Consider the following 20995-nt stretch of genomic DNA (forward strand, 5'->3'; position numbering starts at 1 on the left):
AAAAAATCGGAATTGGGTCACTTCCGGTTGCAGTGTGGACGTAGCCTACGTCATCTGTTTTCTCTTTGTACTTCCAGGAATGTTTTCCAGATAGGTCTGAGTACTTCTTTCTATCTTTGTCTCTCTCTTCTTTGTCTCCCACCTTCATCCAAAGCAACCCCCCTCCTCCTCCTCCTCCTCCTCCTCCTCCTCCTCCTCTTCCTCTCTTCAACATAGCAGACACCCCCTTGACCTCATATGACAGCAGAGCAGTAGCCCACCCTTCTCCCAACTCCTGGTGGGTAAAATCTTCCAGACCCCTGCAGACGCACACCAGCAGGACTTCCCTTTCTTCTGCAGGCTGCACCAACGCCAGCCGGACTCACCTGGAAAGATCTCGGCTCGTCGTGAACAGAAGGTTTGACGCCTTCCAGCTCTCTGTCTGTCTGTCTGTCTGTCTGTCTGTCTGTCTGTCTGTCTGTCTGTCTGTCTGTTTGCTTTCTGTCGCCCATCCTTCATGCTAACGGGCTGGAACTGACAGGTCAGGGTGAGAATGTGATAATCCAGCAAGCAGCTCCTCAAAGGAAGGGATCCGTGTCCTGAGAGGAATAACTGCTTGGTTTCTTCTCAAGTATCCACTGGTTTAATTTTTTTTTTCTTATGACTTATGGGACTTGCACTGCAAAAACACAAAATCTTACCCAGTATTTTTGGTCTAAGTAATTACTTAATATTGATGAAAATGTTTCAGTTTAAATGTCTTCCACTGGCAGAACCTTTTCATCGATATTATTGACTTAAAACAAGTTTCTATATATTGCTGAAAAGTTACTCTTAAGGCAGTTTTGTCTCATTTCAAGTGTACTAAGATATTTGCAGATATAACTTAAAAAATACTTGGTAAGATGTTGTGTTTTTGCAGTGCGAGTCTTTAGAGTCGGTCCTGAGGAATTCAAGATCCAAAGAAGATAGTTTTTAAGATGAAACAAGTTTTAAATATTAACACCACAAAACAGAAAATCTTACACATCTTAGTGTTTTGCCTAGTTTCTAAATAATTACTTAATATTGATGAAAAAGTTCCAGTTTTAAGTGAAAATAATCTGCCAGTTAAACTGGAATTAGACTAAATGTCTTCCACTGGTAGATTATCTCACTTAAAATGTGCACTTTTTCTTCAATATAAAGGAATTATTGACTTAAAAGAAGCTCCCATATTTTAATGAAAAGTCACCTGTAAGTTAGTTTTGTCTTATTTCAAATATACTAGGGTACTTCCATGAAAATACTTGATAAGATTTTGCGTTTTTGCAGTGAATATAGTTTTAATCGTTGCTCTTATTGGTAATTCTAATTTAATTTCACCAAATCTTGATGCTTCCCTGGATTTCTTGGATGGACGACCTCTGCCACGGACACAAACACGCAGTGACCGCATGTCAAAAAATATCACTGGAAGTGATTCATTTGGACGGTGATGGTTTTCTATCCTCAGCATCATGAAACCTGAGAGGAGATGGCAGAAGGTGGGGCTGCTTTTAAAAAATATGAGCACAAGGTTTCAGACATGCAGAGATTAAATGTGTGTGCCTTGGAAATCTCTGCAGGCTGAGTTTATTAATAGATGTTTTGCTGCTTGGCTGAAATCTTATACTTGGTAATAGAAGAAACAATCAGAAAACAGGCATTTTAGTGTGCAGAATGTTTTACATCAGGAGTAGAGACTTTTAACTTTTCACATTATAACTCCAAATAATTGTAATGTATTTTATTTGAAAATCCTGAATAAATGTCATCTGGTGACATTTACTTTCAGAATGCCAGTAAATAGAATCTGTATTTACACGAAACTCAGAAAAAATTCACGACTAGATGAGAAAGAACATTATTTTCTCTTTTTAGCGGAAAAACGGGAAATGTGAGCTTTCAGAGCATGCAGCTGGAATTACAGAATCATACGTGAGATATCTGTAGATATGGAGGCTTTTCCACTGAATCTGAGTGAAAACATTCAGTTTTAAACTCTTTAAAAAGCCATTTTGACCTCTCACAATTCATAATTTATTACTGCCTCCATAATTAGATCAGAGGCCGACGACTGGAGGGCCGACTGCAGCTCCCTCCCAACTTTACGACCTTTCAGGCGACTTCAAGGGATGGAGAACATGTGAAAGTCACGCAGTGAAAATGTCGTCTAGAAATGTTTAAGATTCATTGGGATCGGTGCACAGAACTGTAGTGTTTTATATACACTGTAAAACATTTGAAAATGAAAACCCACCTGCTGCCTGGAAAATGCAACAAGAAAATTATTTTGGTTTTAACTCAGAAATTAAAGTTCATGAAGTTGATTTAACAACACGAGACAAGTCGACTAATCATTGTTTGTTAAGTTTGTTAATCTTGAATTGTGAGTTTTAACTTAATGCTGAAATTTAAACTGAATAATTATTTCACAATATGCAAGAAAAAAAACTGTCCTAACCCAGTTAAAGAGCCACATTTCTCTGTTATTTTACTCACAATATCAAGTTATAATAACGACGTATTTTACTGTAGGATAATTAAAATTCTTGTTTCAAATTGAATGAACCAAATTTCTGATCTGATGATGAATTTTATGAAACATCTGAATGAATTCAGCTCAGAAACATTTAGTGTGATCAGGACAAGAGTCAGATCAACGTAACGCACTTCCATCTCAGGAGACAGAAACACGCCGCTAAGCATTCTGGGAAATAGTTCCCAGTCCTGTCTTTCAGTTTTTTTAAGTGTTAACCTAAAAACTCCAGTTTATTCAACTCTTAATAAAAAGTTAACACAACTTATTGTAAGTTTATCTTTCACAAACTCACACAATTTATTTGTCTTAAAGAAAAAAAAACAGTAGACACAACTAAAATGCGGCTCTGATGTTTTACAGTGTGGATCCAGTCAAATTAAAATGACCTTTTGTTTAATAAAGTCTGTTTCAGCAGAGTTTCTTCCTGGAGCGTTTTCACCTCTGACACAGTAGAACCCAGTTAGAGGCTGAGGAAGGACAGCAGGACAGCAACCCTAACAATAAAACTTATATCAATGTTTTGATAATTTTCATCCCCAGTGGGCCCAACATGGCATCCCAGACCCCAGCGCTCCCACAGTCCTTCTCTCCTGGGACAGACAGCGTCTTCTCTGACCAGTCGGGCTTCTATTCACTCGACTCCAATGTTCCTGGACTCTCTAAGGTGATTCTCAACCAGCTCAGCATGAAGGACTTTGGAGAATACAGGTAAACCCTGAGAGGAAGCGACTCCAGTATCTCGTTTTACTTCGTCTTCATTTCATTACACTGCAAAACCACAAAATCTCACCAGGTATTTTTGGTCCAGTTTCTACTGGACCTTCCAGTGATATTTTTTGACATGCGGTCACTGCCTGTGTGTCCGTGGCAGAGGTCGTCCAGCCAAGAAATCCAGAGAAACATTAAGATTTAGTGAAATCATCAAGAATTACCAATAAGAACCACATTTAAAACTATATTCGCTGAAAAAATGCAAAGTTTTACAAATTATTTCAGTGAAAATATCTTAGTACATTTGAGATCAGACAAAACTAACGTACAAGTAGCTTGTCAGCAAGAGATAGGAGCTTGTTTTAAGTAAATAATTCTTTCATATTGGTGAAAAAGTTGTTGTTCCACTGGTGTCGTTACCTAGCAACCCCAGCCAAGCCCAGCCCGTTACCTAGCAACCCAGTTCTAGTTCCACTGGCTGATTATTTCACTTATAACAATACATTTTCCCGTGTTAGAAGTGAAATAATCTGCTAGTGGAACCAGAACTGGGTTGCTAGGTTACGGGCTTGGCTTGGCTGGGGTTGCTAGGTAACAGCGCCATTGGAACTACAACTTCTTCACCAATATTGAGGAATTATTAACTTGAAACAAACTCCTATGTTTTACTAGTAAGTTAGTTTTGTCTGATTTCAAGTGTACTGAGTTATTTGCACTGAAAACCAGACAAAAACTTGGTGTAATTGAGTTTTTCTTTGCAGTGCAGGAGTCGATAATTGTCTGATTTTCATCAGGGCTGCTGTGGAGGGAAAGACTAAAGGACTCTGGTTCCGCAACTACAAGGAGATGTTCCAGAAGATGGAGGAAACCTTCAAGTTCTGCGCCGGCTGCAACAAACTCCCGGAGCGTCTCGCTGAGGGACAGACGCTGAAGCGCTGCGTGAAGTGAGTGCAAAGCCCTGAATGTCATCGCAGGGTATGATGTTGTTGTGTTGCAGCCCAATAGCTGTCATGTGTGAAGTATTACCAGCTGCCGTTGCATCAGCTGCACAATGATAAGCCAGCGAACGCTGCAGAGGTGGACAGTGGCCAGGCGCGAATATAGCAAAGTTCCCGGACTGATTCATCTGTCTGCCATTCTGCACTCAGAGGAGCTGGATGCATTTTAAATATCACATCATTTGGGTGAAGGTGGAAAGAACAGAAAGTAAACATGATGGACGACTGTCTGTCGGTGCCTCAGGGTGATTGTGTCTTATTTCTGTCTCTTCTCTGATACATATTCGAGTTTCAGCTGCACTCGACTCGCATTAAACTTAATGTTAGCTGAAGCCATTTAGAGAAGCATCTGTGGTTTAGGAGGAACTATAAAAGCTGCTATGTGGAGTCGACAGTTCCTCTGGGGTGAGACCTGCGACCCACGAGCCAACAGTTCACGTCTCTGACTCTGTTTTTCTATATTTAGAACCAAGAAAGTGACCAAACAAGCTTTCAGTCAGCAACAGAGTCTCTTTTCTGCTACCTTCATCATCCTTCAGCTACAAAGAGAGGAGAGGAGCAGCAATACTGAAACATAGTTTTACTCAAGTAACACTAAAAAGTAGCTGTCCAAGAAATTACTTTAGTGTATAAAAAGGTATTTGGTAAAAAGTCGACTCTAGTACTGAGTGAATAATAAAATTATCAATCATTTAATATTTAAAAATTACATCAACAGACAGACTAAATTATAAAGTGGAAATTCAGGTATTTTATGGATAAAAATGACAGTAATTCATACAAGTAACAAAAAATAACCAAAAAAAATCCAAATCAGTTTCTTTGAATAAATTTTTTTATAAAACTTTAATAGAAACTGCAGGTGTGTGTCTGGTGAATTTCTGCTTAAAACATGTTTGTTTTTCATTCAGTGGGTAGAAAATCCAGAAATTTTACTCAAGGAAGAGTCAAAATACTTCAAAATAAAATCAGTCAAGTTGAAGTAAATAGTACAGCGTAGTAAAAATACTCCTAAAAGTAATTTTCTGCAAAAAAGTTACTCAAGTACATTTGAGTAAATGTAACTAGTTACTCCCCAACTCTGGCTATAAATAATCCTCCTATGAGCGACTAAAGACAAATATGAGAAAAAAGATAAGCTTCCTTAAGCAGGTCTATAAAATCATTCTTTGATAAACAGTTGCTCAGTTCTGCCTGTTTTGAGCTGTTTTAGGGCCTCTGTCTCTTTAATAAGCTCCTGCTGGCGGGCTGCAATCAGATGTGTAACTATACATCTTTAAAAAGCTTTTGTAGAAGAAGTTAGGAGTGTTTCCTGGTTTTTGTTGTTTGTCGTCGCCTCTCAGGTGTTTGAATGTGTACTACTGCACAAAGGACTGTCAGAAAAAGGACTGGCCTCATCACAAGAAGGTCTGCAAAATCCTGCGATTGGTGGCCATTGACCGGTTGGTGGAGTGGCTGATGTTCACTGGTAACAACTATATTGAATACAGGAACATTTTAAATCATTTGTAAATATTTTTGTACAGTGGACCCTCCTGAATAGCTGAGATCTGCAGAACTTTTGTTTGTGAACATCATGCCACACACACCGAGATCTGCAGCTGTGCTGACTGCGGTGAGCAGAGCTGCGCCCCACGCTGACTGACTGCATCTTGACGCCTAAAACAAAATCATGTTGAACCAGCTACTGTTTGAAAGAAAACATTTATTTTTGCCAAAGCAACTCAAGTCTATTCTAAATTACAATTAGCCCTGAAACCTTATAAGTGAATACAACACTTGTAGTAAAGAATTTTTTTGATTTCCATGTGTTTTCTATATTTGGAAAGCTTATAATCCATACTGTAGATAACTCATGGCTTTCTTTATTTATGCTCTATTTAAAAGTTTATAATTTGTCAATTTTTTCGTAAATACTGGAGCCACTTTCCATAGAAAAATCTATAAACAGGTGAATCAGCAAGTAGTCGGGGGTCCACTGTATTTTCTTCTTTCTGCTACTTCACACCAAGTAACCAAACCATCAGGATCGACTCAGACCACAAAATCGGTCATAAATCATCCTGTCTTTCCTTCCAGGAGATCTTCCGTTCCCAACTGAGAAATGGTCCAAAGCACCTGCCGATGTGAAGGGTTGGGACGACTGGCTTCCCATGCAGGAGGGCCTCACCCAAAGTCTGGACAGAGTCCTGTCCAGCGCCAACATGGCAGCTCTGTGGAAGAACGCCGGCAGAACCCGGCCAGACGATGACGACCTGAGACAGTCCTTATGGAGGATTCAGAGCGAGTTCCTATCTCGGGTTCTGACCGTTGGAAGGGCGATTCAGCAGTTTGGGCTGGACCCGTACCTGAAGCCCGTCACCGTTCACATCGTAGGGGCCTCCCACAGCGAGACGATGGGAGCCAGGCTGACTGACTACGACGAGCTGAGCCACATGTTTCCTGGACACCAGGGCATTGAGATAGTGATGGTGGGACCCGAGGTGGTGGACGGCTGCATCGTGAGACCTCCGCTCAGAGCGTTTGGCCCCAAGCACAAGGTGTACATCAGTGCCTATAAGGGCCTCTACCATCAGTTCTGGGAGGACGTGGTGGAGAAAGGGGAGGCAGCCAGGCCAGACGTTGTGGTCGGATTCCACCCAGGTAGGCACTTAAATTTATCTACCAAACAGAAACAAGGACGTTTGTTGGAGTTGTTAACAATCTGAGAGAAGGTTTGGGAGGCCTAGTAACCATGAGAGCCTGGCGACACACTCCAGCTTATTCTGGGGAATCCCAAAAGTGTTCCCAAGCCATAATGGATAAACAGTTCTTCCAGAAAGCTCTGAGTCTGCCTTGTTGTTTTCTCCCAGTCGGACAAACCCAAAGGGAGGCGCACAGCAGCCATCTCAGCTAAGTTAGCAGTGCCTCTATGCTAAGAAGGGATCTTAGCGTGTTTTCACACCAGTCCTGTTCAGTCCTCTTTAATCAAACTCTGGTTTGGTTGCCTAGAGAGTCTGTTTCTGCAGAGGTGTGGATGCACAATTAAACTCTAAAAACCTTCCATCTGCCTTAAAACATCGGCGTCTGTTGGGTTGAAGTGAACTCCGCTGTGGTTACAGTGCATAAATGAACTGGAAGCTGCTCCAAAAGTAGGACGTATACTAGTGCAGGGCATTCTGGGTAACTACAACTAAAACAAACACCAGAGTCAGATAGAGAAATGACTCAGCCAAGAACAAACAAGAAATCCTTCAACCACTAAAATCTGACGCCCCTCCATTTTTATTTATGTTTTGTGAAGAAGGAAGTTGTGCTCAGTGTCTCCAGAGGTTTTTGTGGTTGTGGTTCTTAGTGCAGCGCCACCGCAGGTGAAGGGGGGAACTGTTTCTATCCATGTGTCAGGATGAATATCAGAGCTTAGACGGTAAAGTAAGAGATTTGTGTTTTGATCCAGGTCATCCCCATAACAAGAAACCGGAGCAGTGCTGGTTACACCGTAGATGATCCCCCAAACTCCTGCTTGTCAAGAAGATGCAACCGTGAGGTTCCCACACCAGGACTTCCTGTCCATAACTGTGTGTTGAGAACCTTTCCAAGAACACTAGAGTCTGAGGAAGACATTAAACCCAACGGTTTTTAAATCAGTCTGTAAAGATGTTCAAAAGACTAGAAGTCTGGTTAGAAACCGTCAGCCATCTTGATTTCCCTTTGGTCCTACTTGCATCATTCTTTACTTGAAGTAGACAGAAGCATTGAAAAACGTTTAGCTAACTGGACGTGACCTGTTCATTAGGCTCCTGGAGGGGATTCAGATGATTTATGGCAGCAGCTGGGGGAGAGTTTGGCTGGCAGTCACCAGACTCAACATATAAAATAAATGGCCCTTCAGCTATGGGAGGCTTTTGGAGGTGACTGTGGCTGTGTGGATAGAGTAGTTGTCTTGCAGTCGGAAGAGGTTCGATTCCAGCGTGTCGATGTGCCTCTGGGCACTTCACCTTGAACTGCCCACCGATCTGCGTATAAATGTGAGAGCGTTTGTGAGTCTAAAGCACTTTTAGTGTCAAAATGACTGGAAAAACGCTACACAAGTTCAGTCCATTTACCATTTTGGGTCATCAGGTTATCCACAGCAGGTTCAGAGGTCATGCTGTTGGTCAGTTTGATGGACTGTCAAACTCATCCTCATAATATTACAAAAATAATCTCCTACAAGAATAAAGTCTAAACTTTTTTATTTAAATATTATGACTTTATTCTTGCAGATTTTGATTTTATTCTTGTGACTTTGTTTTTGTAATTTTATGACTTACTCTTGTAATTTTGTAACTTTATTCTCCACATTATTATTATATTATGACTGTTCTCATAATTTTATTACTTCAGTTTCAAAATATTTAGACTTTATTCTGATAAGATTCCGACTTTATTGTTGTAATTTTCTGACTTTATTTTTTAAATATGACATTATTTCGTATTTTTACTTTATTTTTGCATTATTTTGACTTTATTCTCATAATATTATGACTTTATTCTCGTATTTTTTGACTTTATTCTCATATGACTTTATTCTCATAATTTTCAACTTTATTCTCATAATATTATGACTTCATTTTTGTAATTTTTCAACTTTATTCTCATAATATTCTGACTTTATTCTCTTATTTTTTGACTTTATTCTCATAAAATGTTTATTTTTTCTTGTTGGCTCTAATACTAGAAAATGACTGAAGAAAAACGGATCTATTGGAGGAAAACTGGACAGTGATTTTTGTGTAATTCTACCTCCACAGAACCTCAGCGACACATAAAATGCTCTTTATTCCCCACAAAACAAAATAAGAATCTGTTATTATTACCAGCACTGCCATCGACGGTATGGCTGAAGCCCTCAGAGGCGCCAAGCAGCTCCCAATCACTAATAGCCTCTCTGTCACCTTATCTCCCTGATATCTAAACCTCTAAACACTTAATCGCTGTTTAATTTTTCAGAATGACTAGAAGTGTAGCCTCTGGCATCGTAATACCTCGGTGTGCATTATTCACGTCCAAATCCCCTGACCCGTGAAACCATCTGTGTTTCGGCACCAGCTCCTCGCCTCCCTCTCTCCTTGACAACACGGTAACACGAGACTTTATTTCTCTCTGTTGTGGAATCTCGCCCGCCTGTTGTTCATTTGTTGTTTGTCTCTAAGAAGGACGTTTTTAAGCTGACGGATTTGCGGCCGTGGAGTTCGGTAATCTGGTTTGAAGGGCAAAGTTTTTATCGCTCTGCATCCTGCGGCTTGAAAAACATGCAGCTGGTGCAAACCAGATTCTGGAGGACTTGACATCTGTCTGTTATTATCCCACAGGATTATAAACCCAACCCATCGTGAATGCAGCGTCTCTGCAGCAGCGAACCGTCTTTGGGACGTTTTTCATGTCTTTGTGAAGTTGTTCTGAATGGACTGGACTCGATAACAGATTCTTCTGAGTGATAAATCGTCCCAGAAGTTATCATGATAAACGATAACATTGTTGTTTTGAGATCATTTTCAAGCAAGAGCACATTCTTACAGATCAATAAACTTTAAATGCTGATGAACATTTAATGCTGGTTCTGGAGGACTTTTTAAATATCCAAAATTAATAAACAAAACAGAAACAACAAATAAAATGAATCATGGCGTCTCTGTAAACAAAACTGTCCTTCAAAATAAGAGTTGGTTGAGACCAAATCACCAGACTGAAGACTTTTATCACCCAGAAAAAGAAAAAAATGATTATGCAAGTGAAAACTATTGAGTTTGTTTTCATTTATCATGCAATTTATTGATTTATTGATTATTGTGACAGGCCTAGTTCTGAGAAAACCTAATGAGGAAATACACAGAATATTTTGGGGGAAGTAGCAAACATTTATTTAAAAAAATGTATTTTTTAAATATTTGTTGAAGCTGTCTCCATGTTGTGTCTGTTTGGTATGAGACAGATAATCTGTGGAAAAATAATCAAACTCCCCCGCCTTCTCCAAGTCCCAGCGATAAACAACCAATCAGTGCCAGGAGGCGGGTCTTAGCGCTGTCAATCACCCTCCGTGTGGTTGGTGCTCATCATTTCCCTTAAAGATGTTTTAACCAGAAATTCACCAGTCAGACCTGCAGTTTCATAACTTTTATATTGAAAGAGACTGATTTTTATTTTTATTTTATATGTGTTTTATAAATTCATATTTCAGGTTTTTTTTTCATTATTATTTTTTACATTTTTGTTTTTACCCCAGGTTTCCATGCCAACCAGGGTTTGGTCCAGGGCTGGCTGCCCTCCCTCCTGCTGCTCAGAGACTACAACATCCCGTCTTTCTTCACCATGTTCAGGTAAATCCCGTTTCTGGATCTTTTTCCATAAATCTTACGTCGTGAGATTCTGCTTTCCTTCTCTAAAGCAGCTGATCCCGACCCAGCTGAGTCCAGCTGAGTCCAGCTGAGTCCAGCTTTCAGGAGATGTTTTGTTTTCCAGTGACACGGAGCTCCAGTATTCCCTGCAGATCCTGCTGGAGCTGGAGATGCACATCAGAGACAGCGGGCCCAATCCGTTCAGCTCCCAGAAACCGGAGCAGGTCCAGGCCTGTCCCAACAAACCGCCGGTCCACTGCAACTCCCACTGCGTCCGCTTCCAGGGCCTCCTGCCTCAGGACGACCTCCAGGGGTCACTTAATGATGAGGTCTGATGAGGTCCCAACCAATGTTGGGAAGAAAATTATGACTTTGTTCACCTATTATCATGGTTTCATTCTCATAATACTCATTATTCTTGTATGAGTCATTGTACGACTTTATCCTTGTAATATTTTGACTTTATTCTCTAAATATTATGACTTTATTCTTGTTATATTATGATTTCATTTTCATGGGACTTTATTCTTCTAATACTATAACTTTATTCCCATAATTTTATGACTTCATTTTTGTAATATTATGGTTTTATTCTCATAACAATCTGACTTTATTATTACATTATTTTTGACTTTATTCTTGTAATTTTCTGACTTCATTCTCATATGATTTTATCCGTTTGATATTATCACTTTAATCTCACATTATTATAACTTATAACTTTATTTCCAATATATTATGACTTTATTTTTGTAATATTATGACTTTATTCTCTTATTATTTACTTCATTCTCACATTACTGTGACTTTATTGTTGTTTGTTTATGACTATTCTCATAATATAATAGTTTCATGTATTTATTTTTTCTGAGTATAACCGTAACACTCGGCTGCACAGTGGCGCAGTTGGTAGAGCTGTTGCCTTGCAGCAAGAAGGTTCTGGGTTCAATTCCCGGCCCCGGTCTTTCTGCATGGAGTCTGCATGTTCTCCCTGTGCATGGTGGGTTTTCCCACAGTCCAAAAACATGACTGTCAGGTTAATTGGTCTCTCCACATTGCCCCTAGGTGTGAGTGTGTGTGTGCATGGTTGTGTGTCTCTGTGTTGCCCTGCGACAGACTGGTGACCTGTCCAGGTGACCCCGCCTCTCGCCCGGCACGCTAGCTGGAGAGGCAGCAGCACCCCTCCCAACCCCACTAAGGGACAAGGGTGCAAGAAAATGGATGGATGGACTCTAACACTCTGTCCTCTGTGGGAGACATTTTGTCTCTTGGAGTCAAACTGAACCTGATTTTTCTCCTCATGATGTTTTAACTAAAGAGTAAATAAATCCCTCACAGCTGATGTTATCAGCAGTTCCCCCTCTGCTGGCAGTCTGCGGTATTGCAGCTGCCTAAATTATTCCTGTCATCGCTCGATGTCTCGTTACAACAATTACAAATCTTACAACAGCTGCGCGACAATGGATCATATATTAATGTACCTTCATATGAAAGGATCAGGATTTGGTCATCTCCTCTAATGCACCTTTCATTATTTGGTCCTTTCTTTACTGCAGCTGTTTTATTCTTTATTGCTGACGAACGTTTAATTGTAGATGTAACTACTCTCTTCCAGCCAAATGGCATTTTCAGTGTTTTAAATTTTAAATGAAATGGAAAACTTGAAATGTGAAAGTGGAAAATAAAGTTTCTTATGTTCCCTGAGATGATGTCTGTGGTGACTACACTGTAAAAGCCACTATTACCTGGTTACAGGTTAAAGTCATTTTTCTACTGACCTGCAGTGACATTTTTAGGAGATTAACATGAAATAACTGATGTAAGCACTGACATTGGTAACGTATCTGAACTTACTTTGTGTTGATATAATTTACTCATTTTATTTTTTATTCTTTAAAAAACACAATTTCCTCCTAACTTTTTGCATTCGTCTGCCTAATTAAATCATTTTGTCTAAATTAAATCAGATGTTATAATTATACGGTGACTTTAATTTGTTGAGATGTTTTTACAGCTCAACTGTCGCTCAAATTCAGCATCTTTTTTTAAATGCTTTAAAAGTTGCTCCTGTGGTTTAATGTTAGCTAAAACCAGCTGATCAGCTCCAATCTGGTGCCTTTTGTGACGTCATCAACCCAAACACACACAAAGCAGAATTGAGTTTCTTTTCTTTAGTGCTTTTTTTTTTTTTTTTTTCAAAACGTTGTATTCTTTGAAATCTCACAGTGGATTTTATCACCTAGAAATGTTTTATTCTCAGCGTTCTTTTATTATTGTGGGGAAGAAATGTACAACTGGATGTTATCTTTAATTTTTAGTTGTTTTTTTTTTTTGCTTAAAGTGAGTTTTTGCATGAGATTCAATTGATAATGACATCGTTTCAGTTGGTTGTTGCTGTTGTTTCTGTTTTTCATTATTATTATTAGTTTTATTTTATTTAGTTATCATTGTTTTTGTCTTGGGGCTGCACAGTGGCGCAGTTGGTAGAGCTGTTGCCTTGCAGCAAGAAGGTTCTGGGTTTGATTCCCGGCCCCGGTCTTTCTGCATGGAGTCTCCATGTTCTCCCTGTGCATGTGTGGGTTTTCTCCAGGTACTCTGGTTTCCTCCCACAGACCAAAAACATGACTGTCAGTTTAATTGGTCTCTCCAAATTGCCCCTAGGTGTGAGTGTGTGTGTGCATGGTTATGTGTCTCTGTGTTGCCCTGTGACAGACTGGCGACCTGTCCAGGTGACCCCGCGCCGCCTCTCGCCTGGAACGTTACCTGGAGAGGAACCAGCAACCCCCCTGACCCCACTGAGGGACAAGGGTGCAAGAAAATGGATGTTTTGATCTGTTTTAAACCGTAAAGCACTTTAGTATAAAAACAAACATTTGGTTTTAACTGAGCAATACTGACCTCTAGTGGAGAGAGAGAGTAAAGGCAGGAAAAGTTCACAGATCTGGTTTGAAGCTTATGACTTCTGCAATGTTTTTTTATTATTACACAAATGAAGGCTGTTGTTGTTTAATGGTAATAATAAAGTTTCTTTAAGATAAATTAGTGATCTGGTTGTGCTCATATCTTCCTCCTCTCTGTCAGACGGAGGGTTTTTGTTCTCCTGCAGTCTGGAAACGTCAGACGTTTCCAGAAGCCTGGCAGCAGGTGTTGCATCTGCAGGCCGCTCATATTTCAGCCCAGCAGGAGAAGCGGCTGCGCGGCTGCGCGGCGTCTGTTTTACACCATTAGCAGCTTCAAAATGACGGAGACTCAGAGGTAAGCGGAGCGTTTCGGCCGTTTTCTTCCTCTGCTCCGTGTTTGCTTCAACGTTAAAATGACTGATTGCATGGAGCAACATTTAGATGTGATCTGCAGGTTCCGCTAGATCGCTAAACTAAATCAGAGTTTGGGTCTCTGATTCAGATCGTCATTCTGAACCTGCAGCATTTAAACAGCCTTCACATACAACAGCGTATCTATGAGCTTTTTCTAGAACATTTCTAAGATTAATCTCAAAATGTCTCAGGTTTTCTTCTTCTTTTTTTTTTTTAGCAAATTTTCTACCTGTGAAACTCAGATATTTTCTTGATTTGACTTTATTCTCGCATGTCTTGATTTTTTTCTAAAGCATTTCTGAGATTAATGTCAAAATTGCTGAGTTTTCTTTCAAGCAAATTTAAAATTTTTCAAGCTAAGAAATTTCCTCGGTTTTTTTCTAGAAGATTTCTGAGATTAATCTCAACAGTTCTGTTTTTTTAGTACATTTTTTTAATTTTGAAACTCAAATATCCAATTTTTTCCTAGCAAAATGTAAAGTTTTCTAACTCAGAAATGTTCATTTTTCCCCTTAGAAAATTTGTTTTAGACATTTTCTGAGGTTTCTTTTTTTTTCCTATTTGTTTGTCAAAATTTCTTAAATTGATGTCAAAAAAAGAGTTTTTTTCTATGAAAGTTTTGACTTTTCAAGCTCAGAAATTTCCTTACTTTTATTTAGGAAGTTTCTGAGATTAATATAAACATTTCAGATTTTTTCAAAAAGAGAAAATTTTATTTTTCAAAACTCAGAAATTTTCTAGAAAATTACTGTGATTAATTTCTGATATTTTTTTTCTAGAAAGTTTTTGCTTTTGAAATCCAGAAGTATCCAACATTTTTCCTACAAAATTTCAAAGAATAATATCAAAACTGTCTAATTTTTTTCTGTTGAATATTTTACTTTTGAAGCTCAGAAATGTCTTTATTTTTTCTTAGATTAATCTAAAACATGTTCTGAGATTTTTGGCAGAAATTTACTCCCTTTTTCTGTCACAGAAAATAAAGGCCCTAAATATTCAAAGACCATTTATGACTGGGAGGCTTTAAAGCCACATCTTGATTTATTCACCAGTTTGTTTGTTTTGCTCCTTTATTCTCTCGTTTTTGTTTTTGTTTTCTCCAGGACCGTCCAGCAGGCCTCAGGTAAATCTCTGGCCTTCCGCTCGCAGAAGGAAATGTTTGCGAAACTGGAGGAATCTTTTAAAATCTGCGCGTTCTGTGAGAAACGACCTGAACAGCTTTCAGAGTCACAGAGTTTGAAACGCTGCGCCAGGTAAAATTATAACCCAGATTATATCTGAACAAACGAGGAAATACGTCCAGTGAGTGAGAACATCAGGCTAAAAGTCACATTATTGGTAACTCAATTAATAAATCAAATGTATTCTATAGATTCGGTTCATACTAAGGGATTCATCCTGTATGTGTTGCATCTTGAAGCTCCAACTCTTGAAATGGCTTCACTTCATAGTTTAGTAAGTAAAAACAAAGGAAGTTCCCAGTTTTATAGATGGACCCAACCTGGTTTTTTTTACTAAACTTTTGTAGTTTTGCTTGAATTCACTTCAGCTGCATCAACTTCTGGACAGGTAATGTCCACAGGTGGATCTGCTTTATTTGTAGCTTTATTTATAATATTGTGCAGGTTCATTTACTGTATAATTTTAAAAAAATCTAGAAAAGGATAAAAAAAAACAAATTATTTCATGTTCCTTCCTCATTTCCTGCTAAACTGCAGCAGCTCTTGCGATGCTTAAACTTCTGATGGAGTATTATCTTTATTTTAGTACCAGAATCATTGAAATAGAATTTCAATGATTTTATTTTAAACATATACTTCAGAAATCACTGTGGGGACTATGAGGAAGAAATAAATCCCTGAACTACATCACTCTATGTGTAATAAATCTATGTAATACATATATTTGATTAATTCACTGAGCTGCGTCTTTGTGTCCTTTTGTCCATTCACTGTCCAGGTGTCTAAATGTCTATTACTGCTGTAAAGCCTGTCAGAAGGAGGATTGGTCCAAACACAGGAAGTTCTGCCCACAGCTGCGTTTAGCTGCGATTGACAGAGTTGTTGAATGGCTTCTGTTCAAAGGTAATAAATAGTTTGTGACCAAAACCATCTCTTCCAGTTAGCTAACCTTGTAAAAACCAGACGCTTGTTCTTTGCTATTAGCGGCTATAATGCTAACTCTGTATTTTTAAGTGTGGACTGAACGGCTCCGTTTCCATCTGTAAAAGTACTGTTTTGAAACGGCGCAGAAAACCGACATGATCGTTAACGACTTCTTCTGTTCGCTGGTTGGCCTGGTTGAAACTTTTCCGGAGGAATCCAAGTGAATGGGAGAAAGCCCAGACTGTGAAGCAGAGTTGGGAGAAAAACGGAGTAAATTTCCACCTAAAAACTCAGAAAGTTTGAGTTTAATCTCAGAAATTTTCTTTTTAAAAAAGCGGGAAAATTTCTGAGTATCAAAAGTCAAAAATGTTAATCTTTGAAACTGAGTTTTTCTAGCAAACTTTTTACTTTTAAAACTTTTAAAACTCAGAAATGTTCTTGTTTTTCTAGAAAGTCTTTGTAGAAAATGTTTGAGAATAATCTCAAAATTCAACATTTTTTTCTAGTTTTTTTTTACTAGAAACTCTGAAATGTCCATGTTTCTTCTAAATAAATTTCTGAGATTAATCTAACCTTTTATCAAAATTTTCCAGCAAATTTTTGACTTTTGAAACTTTTGAAATTTCCTTTTTTTTTTATAAAGAAAATATCCAACATTAATCTAACATTTTCTCAGTTTTTTATACAATTTTTTGACTTTTCAATCTGAGAAATTTCTTTGTTTTTTGTAGAACATTTGTGAGACTTTTGGGCAGAAATTTTCTCGTCCTCTTTGTTTCTCTTTCTACACTGGCCCTAATTTACCGTCACACCGTGTCCGTCCTGACCTCATGGCGGTTCTGACCTCGTGGCGGTTCTGACCTCATGGCGGTTCTCGGTCCATCCTGACCTCATGGCGGTTCTGACCTCATGGCAGTTCTGACCTTGTGGCGGTTCTCAGTCCATCCTGACCTCACGGCGGTTCTGACCTCGTGGCGGTTCTGACCTCATGGCGGTTCTCGGTCCATCCTGACCTCATGGCGGTTCTGACCTCATGGCAGTTCTGACCTCATGGCAGTTCTGACCTCATGGCGGTTCTGACCTCATGGCGGTTCTGACCTCGTGGCGGTTCTCAGTCCATCCTGACCTCATGGCGGTTCTGACCTCATGGCGGTTCTGACCTCATGGCGGTTCTCCTCTTGTCCTCCAGGCGACCTTCCGTTCCCCACAGAGAAGTGGTCAAAGCCGGGGTCGGAGGTGAAAACCTGGGACGACTGGCTCTCCATGCAGGGCGTCCTCTCATCCCGCCTCGAGGCCGTCGTCAGTGGAGCCAACATGAAGGATTTATGGGCCGACGCCGGCCGGCCCCGACCCGGGGACGATGACCTGAAGCAGTCGCTCTGGAGGGTCTGCAGCGAGTTCTTCTCCAGGCCCCTGACCGTGGTCCTGGGCCTCAGGCTGTTCGGCCTCAGCCCGGCCTCCCGGCCGCTCACCGTCCACCTGGTGGGGGCGGGGCCCGGCGAGACGCTGGCGGCCAAGCTGAGCGACTACGACGAGCTGGACCACGTGTTCCCTGGACACCAGGGCATCGAGGTGGTCATGGTGGGGCCCGAGGTGGCGGACGGCCCTGTCCTGAGGCCCCCCCTCCGAGCCTTCGGCCCCAAGCAGAGGGTCTACCTCAGCGCCTACCGGGGCCTCTACCACCACTTCTGGGAGGAGCTGGTGGAGAAGGAGGCGGCGGCCAAACCGGACCTGGTGGTCGGTTTTAATCCAGGTCAGAACTCATCAAGATCAACCAGGTGTCAAACTCAAGGCCCGGGGGCCAAATCTGGCCCGCCGTAGCTTTTTATGTGGCCCTTTAGACTCCAGATTACATAATCAAGTCCCTGCAGGTTTTCACAAATCCACAAAATTCACAAAAATCAACAAATTCAAACATTTTTTTCTGATTTTGCTGCAAATTTCTCTCAAAATTGGTGAAAAACTTTGTGACTAAGTGACTAAGTGTCGCCTGCTGCTGCTTTAGCTGATGTCACATTGTAGTCTGAGTGATTCAATCACATTCAGCGTCACACGTTGGTACAAATATTGTAAAATGATCTTTACAAGTATTTCTAAAGCAGAAACAAAATCTGTGATTTTGATTGTAAAAAAAAACCAAAACCAACGGAGGAACTGATATTTAATTTTGAGAAACATTTATTGAATGCTGAAACAAGCAGCTATTTATTAATATTTTAACATTTTAATGGGTTTCATTACTACATTCTGACCCAACTGGCCCTTTAAGAACATTCAGATTTTTGATTTGGCCCAAAATGAAAACGATAATATTGATGTTTTAGAAAATGTTCCAGTAATATAATGGAATAATAATTTCAAGAAAACATTTTCAGAGATAAATAAACTTAAAATTTTAATTGAATATTTGACACTAGAACAGGAAGACATTTGAAATCTCCAAAATAAATAAACAAAACAACAAATGAACAAATAAAATGAGTTATGAAGAAAACTGTCCTTAAAATTGTCTAGTTGAGACCAAATCACCAGACAGGAGACTTTTATCATCCAATTAGTGGTAAAAATGGAAAGAAATGAGAAAAATACTAAATCTTGCAAATGGAAATTATTGAATTTGTTTTAATTTATCATCCATTTAATCAATTAATTACTTATTGTGGCAGCTGCTTTATACGTTGGAACATAAATACAAAGTTTTCTCAGATCCACTTCAGTCTGAATTTCATAAATAATCATTTTTAGTGATTTTTTTAAAAATAGTTTTTTGTGAATAAAAGGTCAAAGGGTTTAAAAAATAACTTGTTTCCCCAGATATCCATCTGCAGCGGATTAGGCCTAAAATATCTGATTAAATAATTTACAGTAATACAAATTATTTCAGCATTTTTACATAAAACGTGAAAATAAATTTGTTTAGAAATAATAGTAATTATTTGACTGTATATTTGCAGGTTTTGATGCCAGTCAGGGTCTGGACCAGGGCTGGCTGCCAACCCTGCTGCTCCTCCGCGATTATGAGATTCCCTCCATGTTCACCTCGCCGACGTAAGTTTCACTCATTTGGAGCCATAAACACCAGAATTTCATCCAGAAATACAGAAATCAGATGCAGATAAATAAATATGTAATAAATTCAGGGGTGTCCAAAGTGCGGTCCTGAACAATTTTGGGCCCAAATTCACATTATATGCAGTTTTGTTTCCTATAGAAGTGTTTATTTCGATACAAAAATGACATTTAGGAAAAAATAAATAAATAAATCATCAATAAAAAGGTCACATCCATCCAAGCGGCACAAAAATGTCTACTTAAAATTCCTCAATAAAGCATAAAGAGTTGGCATGGCAAATAATATGATTCTAAATAAAATAGATGCAAAGATAAAAGAAAATAAATGCATTTCCAGATCCTCAAGCCGCACTTTCTAGATTTTGATTTGCCAAACAGATGTTAAAAACTAAGCACCATTTTGTTTCTTCTTGTTAGAAAGTTGAGGGGGTGTGAATACTTTGTGTCCCAGCTGCTGGTCTGTCGTCTCTCTGCAGTGAGTCGGATATGACCTACAGTCTGCAAATCCTGCTGGAGCTGGAAATGGACCTGCAGGCCAGAGGAGCCAACCCGTTTGCCTCCCTGAAGCCGGAGGTCGTCGGGTCGACGCCCAACAAGCCTCCTGTCTTCTGCAACTCGCACTACTTCAGCTTCCAGGGTTTACTGGCGACGGCGGAGCTGGAGGAGCCAGAGTCGACCTGAAGGGGGCGCCGGTGGAAAAGCGTTTGTCATTTCATTTTTCATAAATAAAGGGAAATTATGTTATAATCGTAACCGGACTTTTAACAACGGAAACACTTGAAGGGTTTATAACTTTTAAACCAGGAGCTCCAGGAGTTGAGACATTTGCATCTATTATCTCAGTTTTGTTGCATTCAAATGAGGCTCAGTAAGATTTGAATATAATGAGTCTGTGAAATACGGCCGAGTTCACTGCAAAAACACAAAAACTCACCAAGCATTTTAATCTGTGCAAATATTTTAATACGCTTTAAATGCGACAAAATTAACTTACGAGTAACTTTTCAGCAAGATATAGAAGTCTGTTTTAAATAAATAAGTCCTTAATATTGACAAAAAAGAATTAGTTCTACTGGTGCTGTTACCTAGCAACCTCCGCCATGTCCAGCGTTACCTAGCAACCTAATTCTAGTTCCACTGGCAGATTATTTCATTTATAACATGGGGGAAAATGTCATAAGGTTAAATAATCTGCCACTGGAGCTAATTCTTTTTCATCAATATTAAGGAATTATCAACCTAAACAAGTTTTATTTCCTCTTCTTCGCTGCAAAAACCAAACCTTACCAAGTATTTTTGGTCTAGTTTTGTAGTGCAAAAACAAATATCAGTAAGATATAGGATCCTGTTTTAAGTCAATAATTCTTTATTATTGATTTGAAAAATAAATAAATGCTTCCACTGTTATTTGTGTGTTATTTCACAAATAACATGGGGAAAAACGTCTTGTTATAAATGAAATAATCTGCCAGTGGAACTAAAACTGGGTTGCTAGGTAACGGCTGGGCTTGGCTGGGGCTGCTAGGTAACGACACCAGTGGAACTAAAACTGGGTTGCTAGGTAACGGCTGGCCTTGGCTGGGGTTGCTAGGTGACGACACCAGTGGAACTAGAACTGGGTTGCTAGGTAACGGCTGGGCTTGGCTGGGGTTGCTAGGTAACGACACCAGTGGAACTAGAACTTTCTCATCAGTATTAAGGAGTTTTTAGTTAAAATAAGCCTCTATGTCTAGCTAAAATAGTTACTTAAATGTTAGTTTTGTCTTATTTGAAGTGAACTAAGATATTTGCACCAGAAACTAAACCAAAAATACTTGACAGAGTCACATAAAATAATTCTCTTGCCAGATATCAACTGATGTTTTAAGCTCCAGTAAAACAAGACAAACATCAAAAC

The 20995-nt window shown here is 39.4% G+C and overlaps 2 protein-coding genes across 2 annotated transcripts; both read left to right on the top strand.

Annotated features, from left to right (window-relative positions):
* mss51 (MSS51 mitochondrial translational activator) lies at positions 1 to 12311 on the top strand. Its single transcript, XM_008436414.3, has 7 exons — positions 1 to 397; positions 3083 to 3250; positions 4048 to 4197; positions 5595 to 5719; positions 6331 to 6894; positions 10496 to 10589; positions 10732 to 12311. The coding sequence occupies exons 2-7, from the start codon at positions 3093 to 3095 to the stop codon at positions 10940 to 10942; spliced, it is 1302 nt and encodes a 433-aa protein (XP_008434636.2). The 5' UTR covers positions 1 to 397; positions 3083 to 3092; the 3' UTR covers positions 10943 to 12311.
* Positions 12312 to 13694: 1383 nt separating this feature from the next.
* On the top strand, positions 13695 to 20994 carry LOC103481122 (putative protein MSS51 homolog, mitochondrial). Its single transcript, XM_008436415.3, has 6 exons — positions 13695 to 13862; positions 15025 to 15174; positions 15881 to 16005; positions 17216 to 17779; positions 18981 to 19074; positions 19575 to 20994. Exons 1-6 carry the CDS (start codon positions 13846 to 13848, stop codon positions 19777 to 19779), a joined length of 1155 nt encoding a protein of 384 aa, XP_008434637.2. The 5' UTR covers positions 13695 to 13845; the 3' UTR covers positions 19780 to 20994.
* The last annotated feature ends 1 nt before the right edge of the window (position 20995 follows it).

The sequence above is a fragment of the Poecilia reticulata genome, chromosome 19 (assembly GCF_904066995.2).
Source record: "Poecilia reticulata chromosome 19, P_reticulata-male-v2, whole genome shotgun sequence".
NCBI lineage: Eukaryota > Metazoa > Chordata > Actinopteri > Cyprinodontiformes > Poeciliidae > Poecilia > Poecilia reticulata.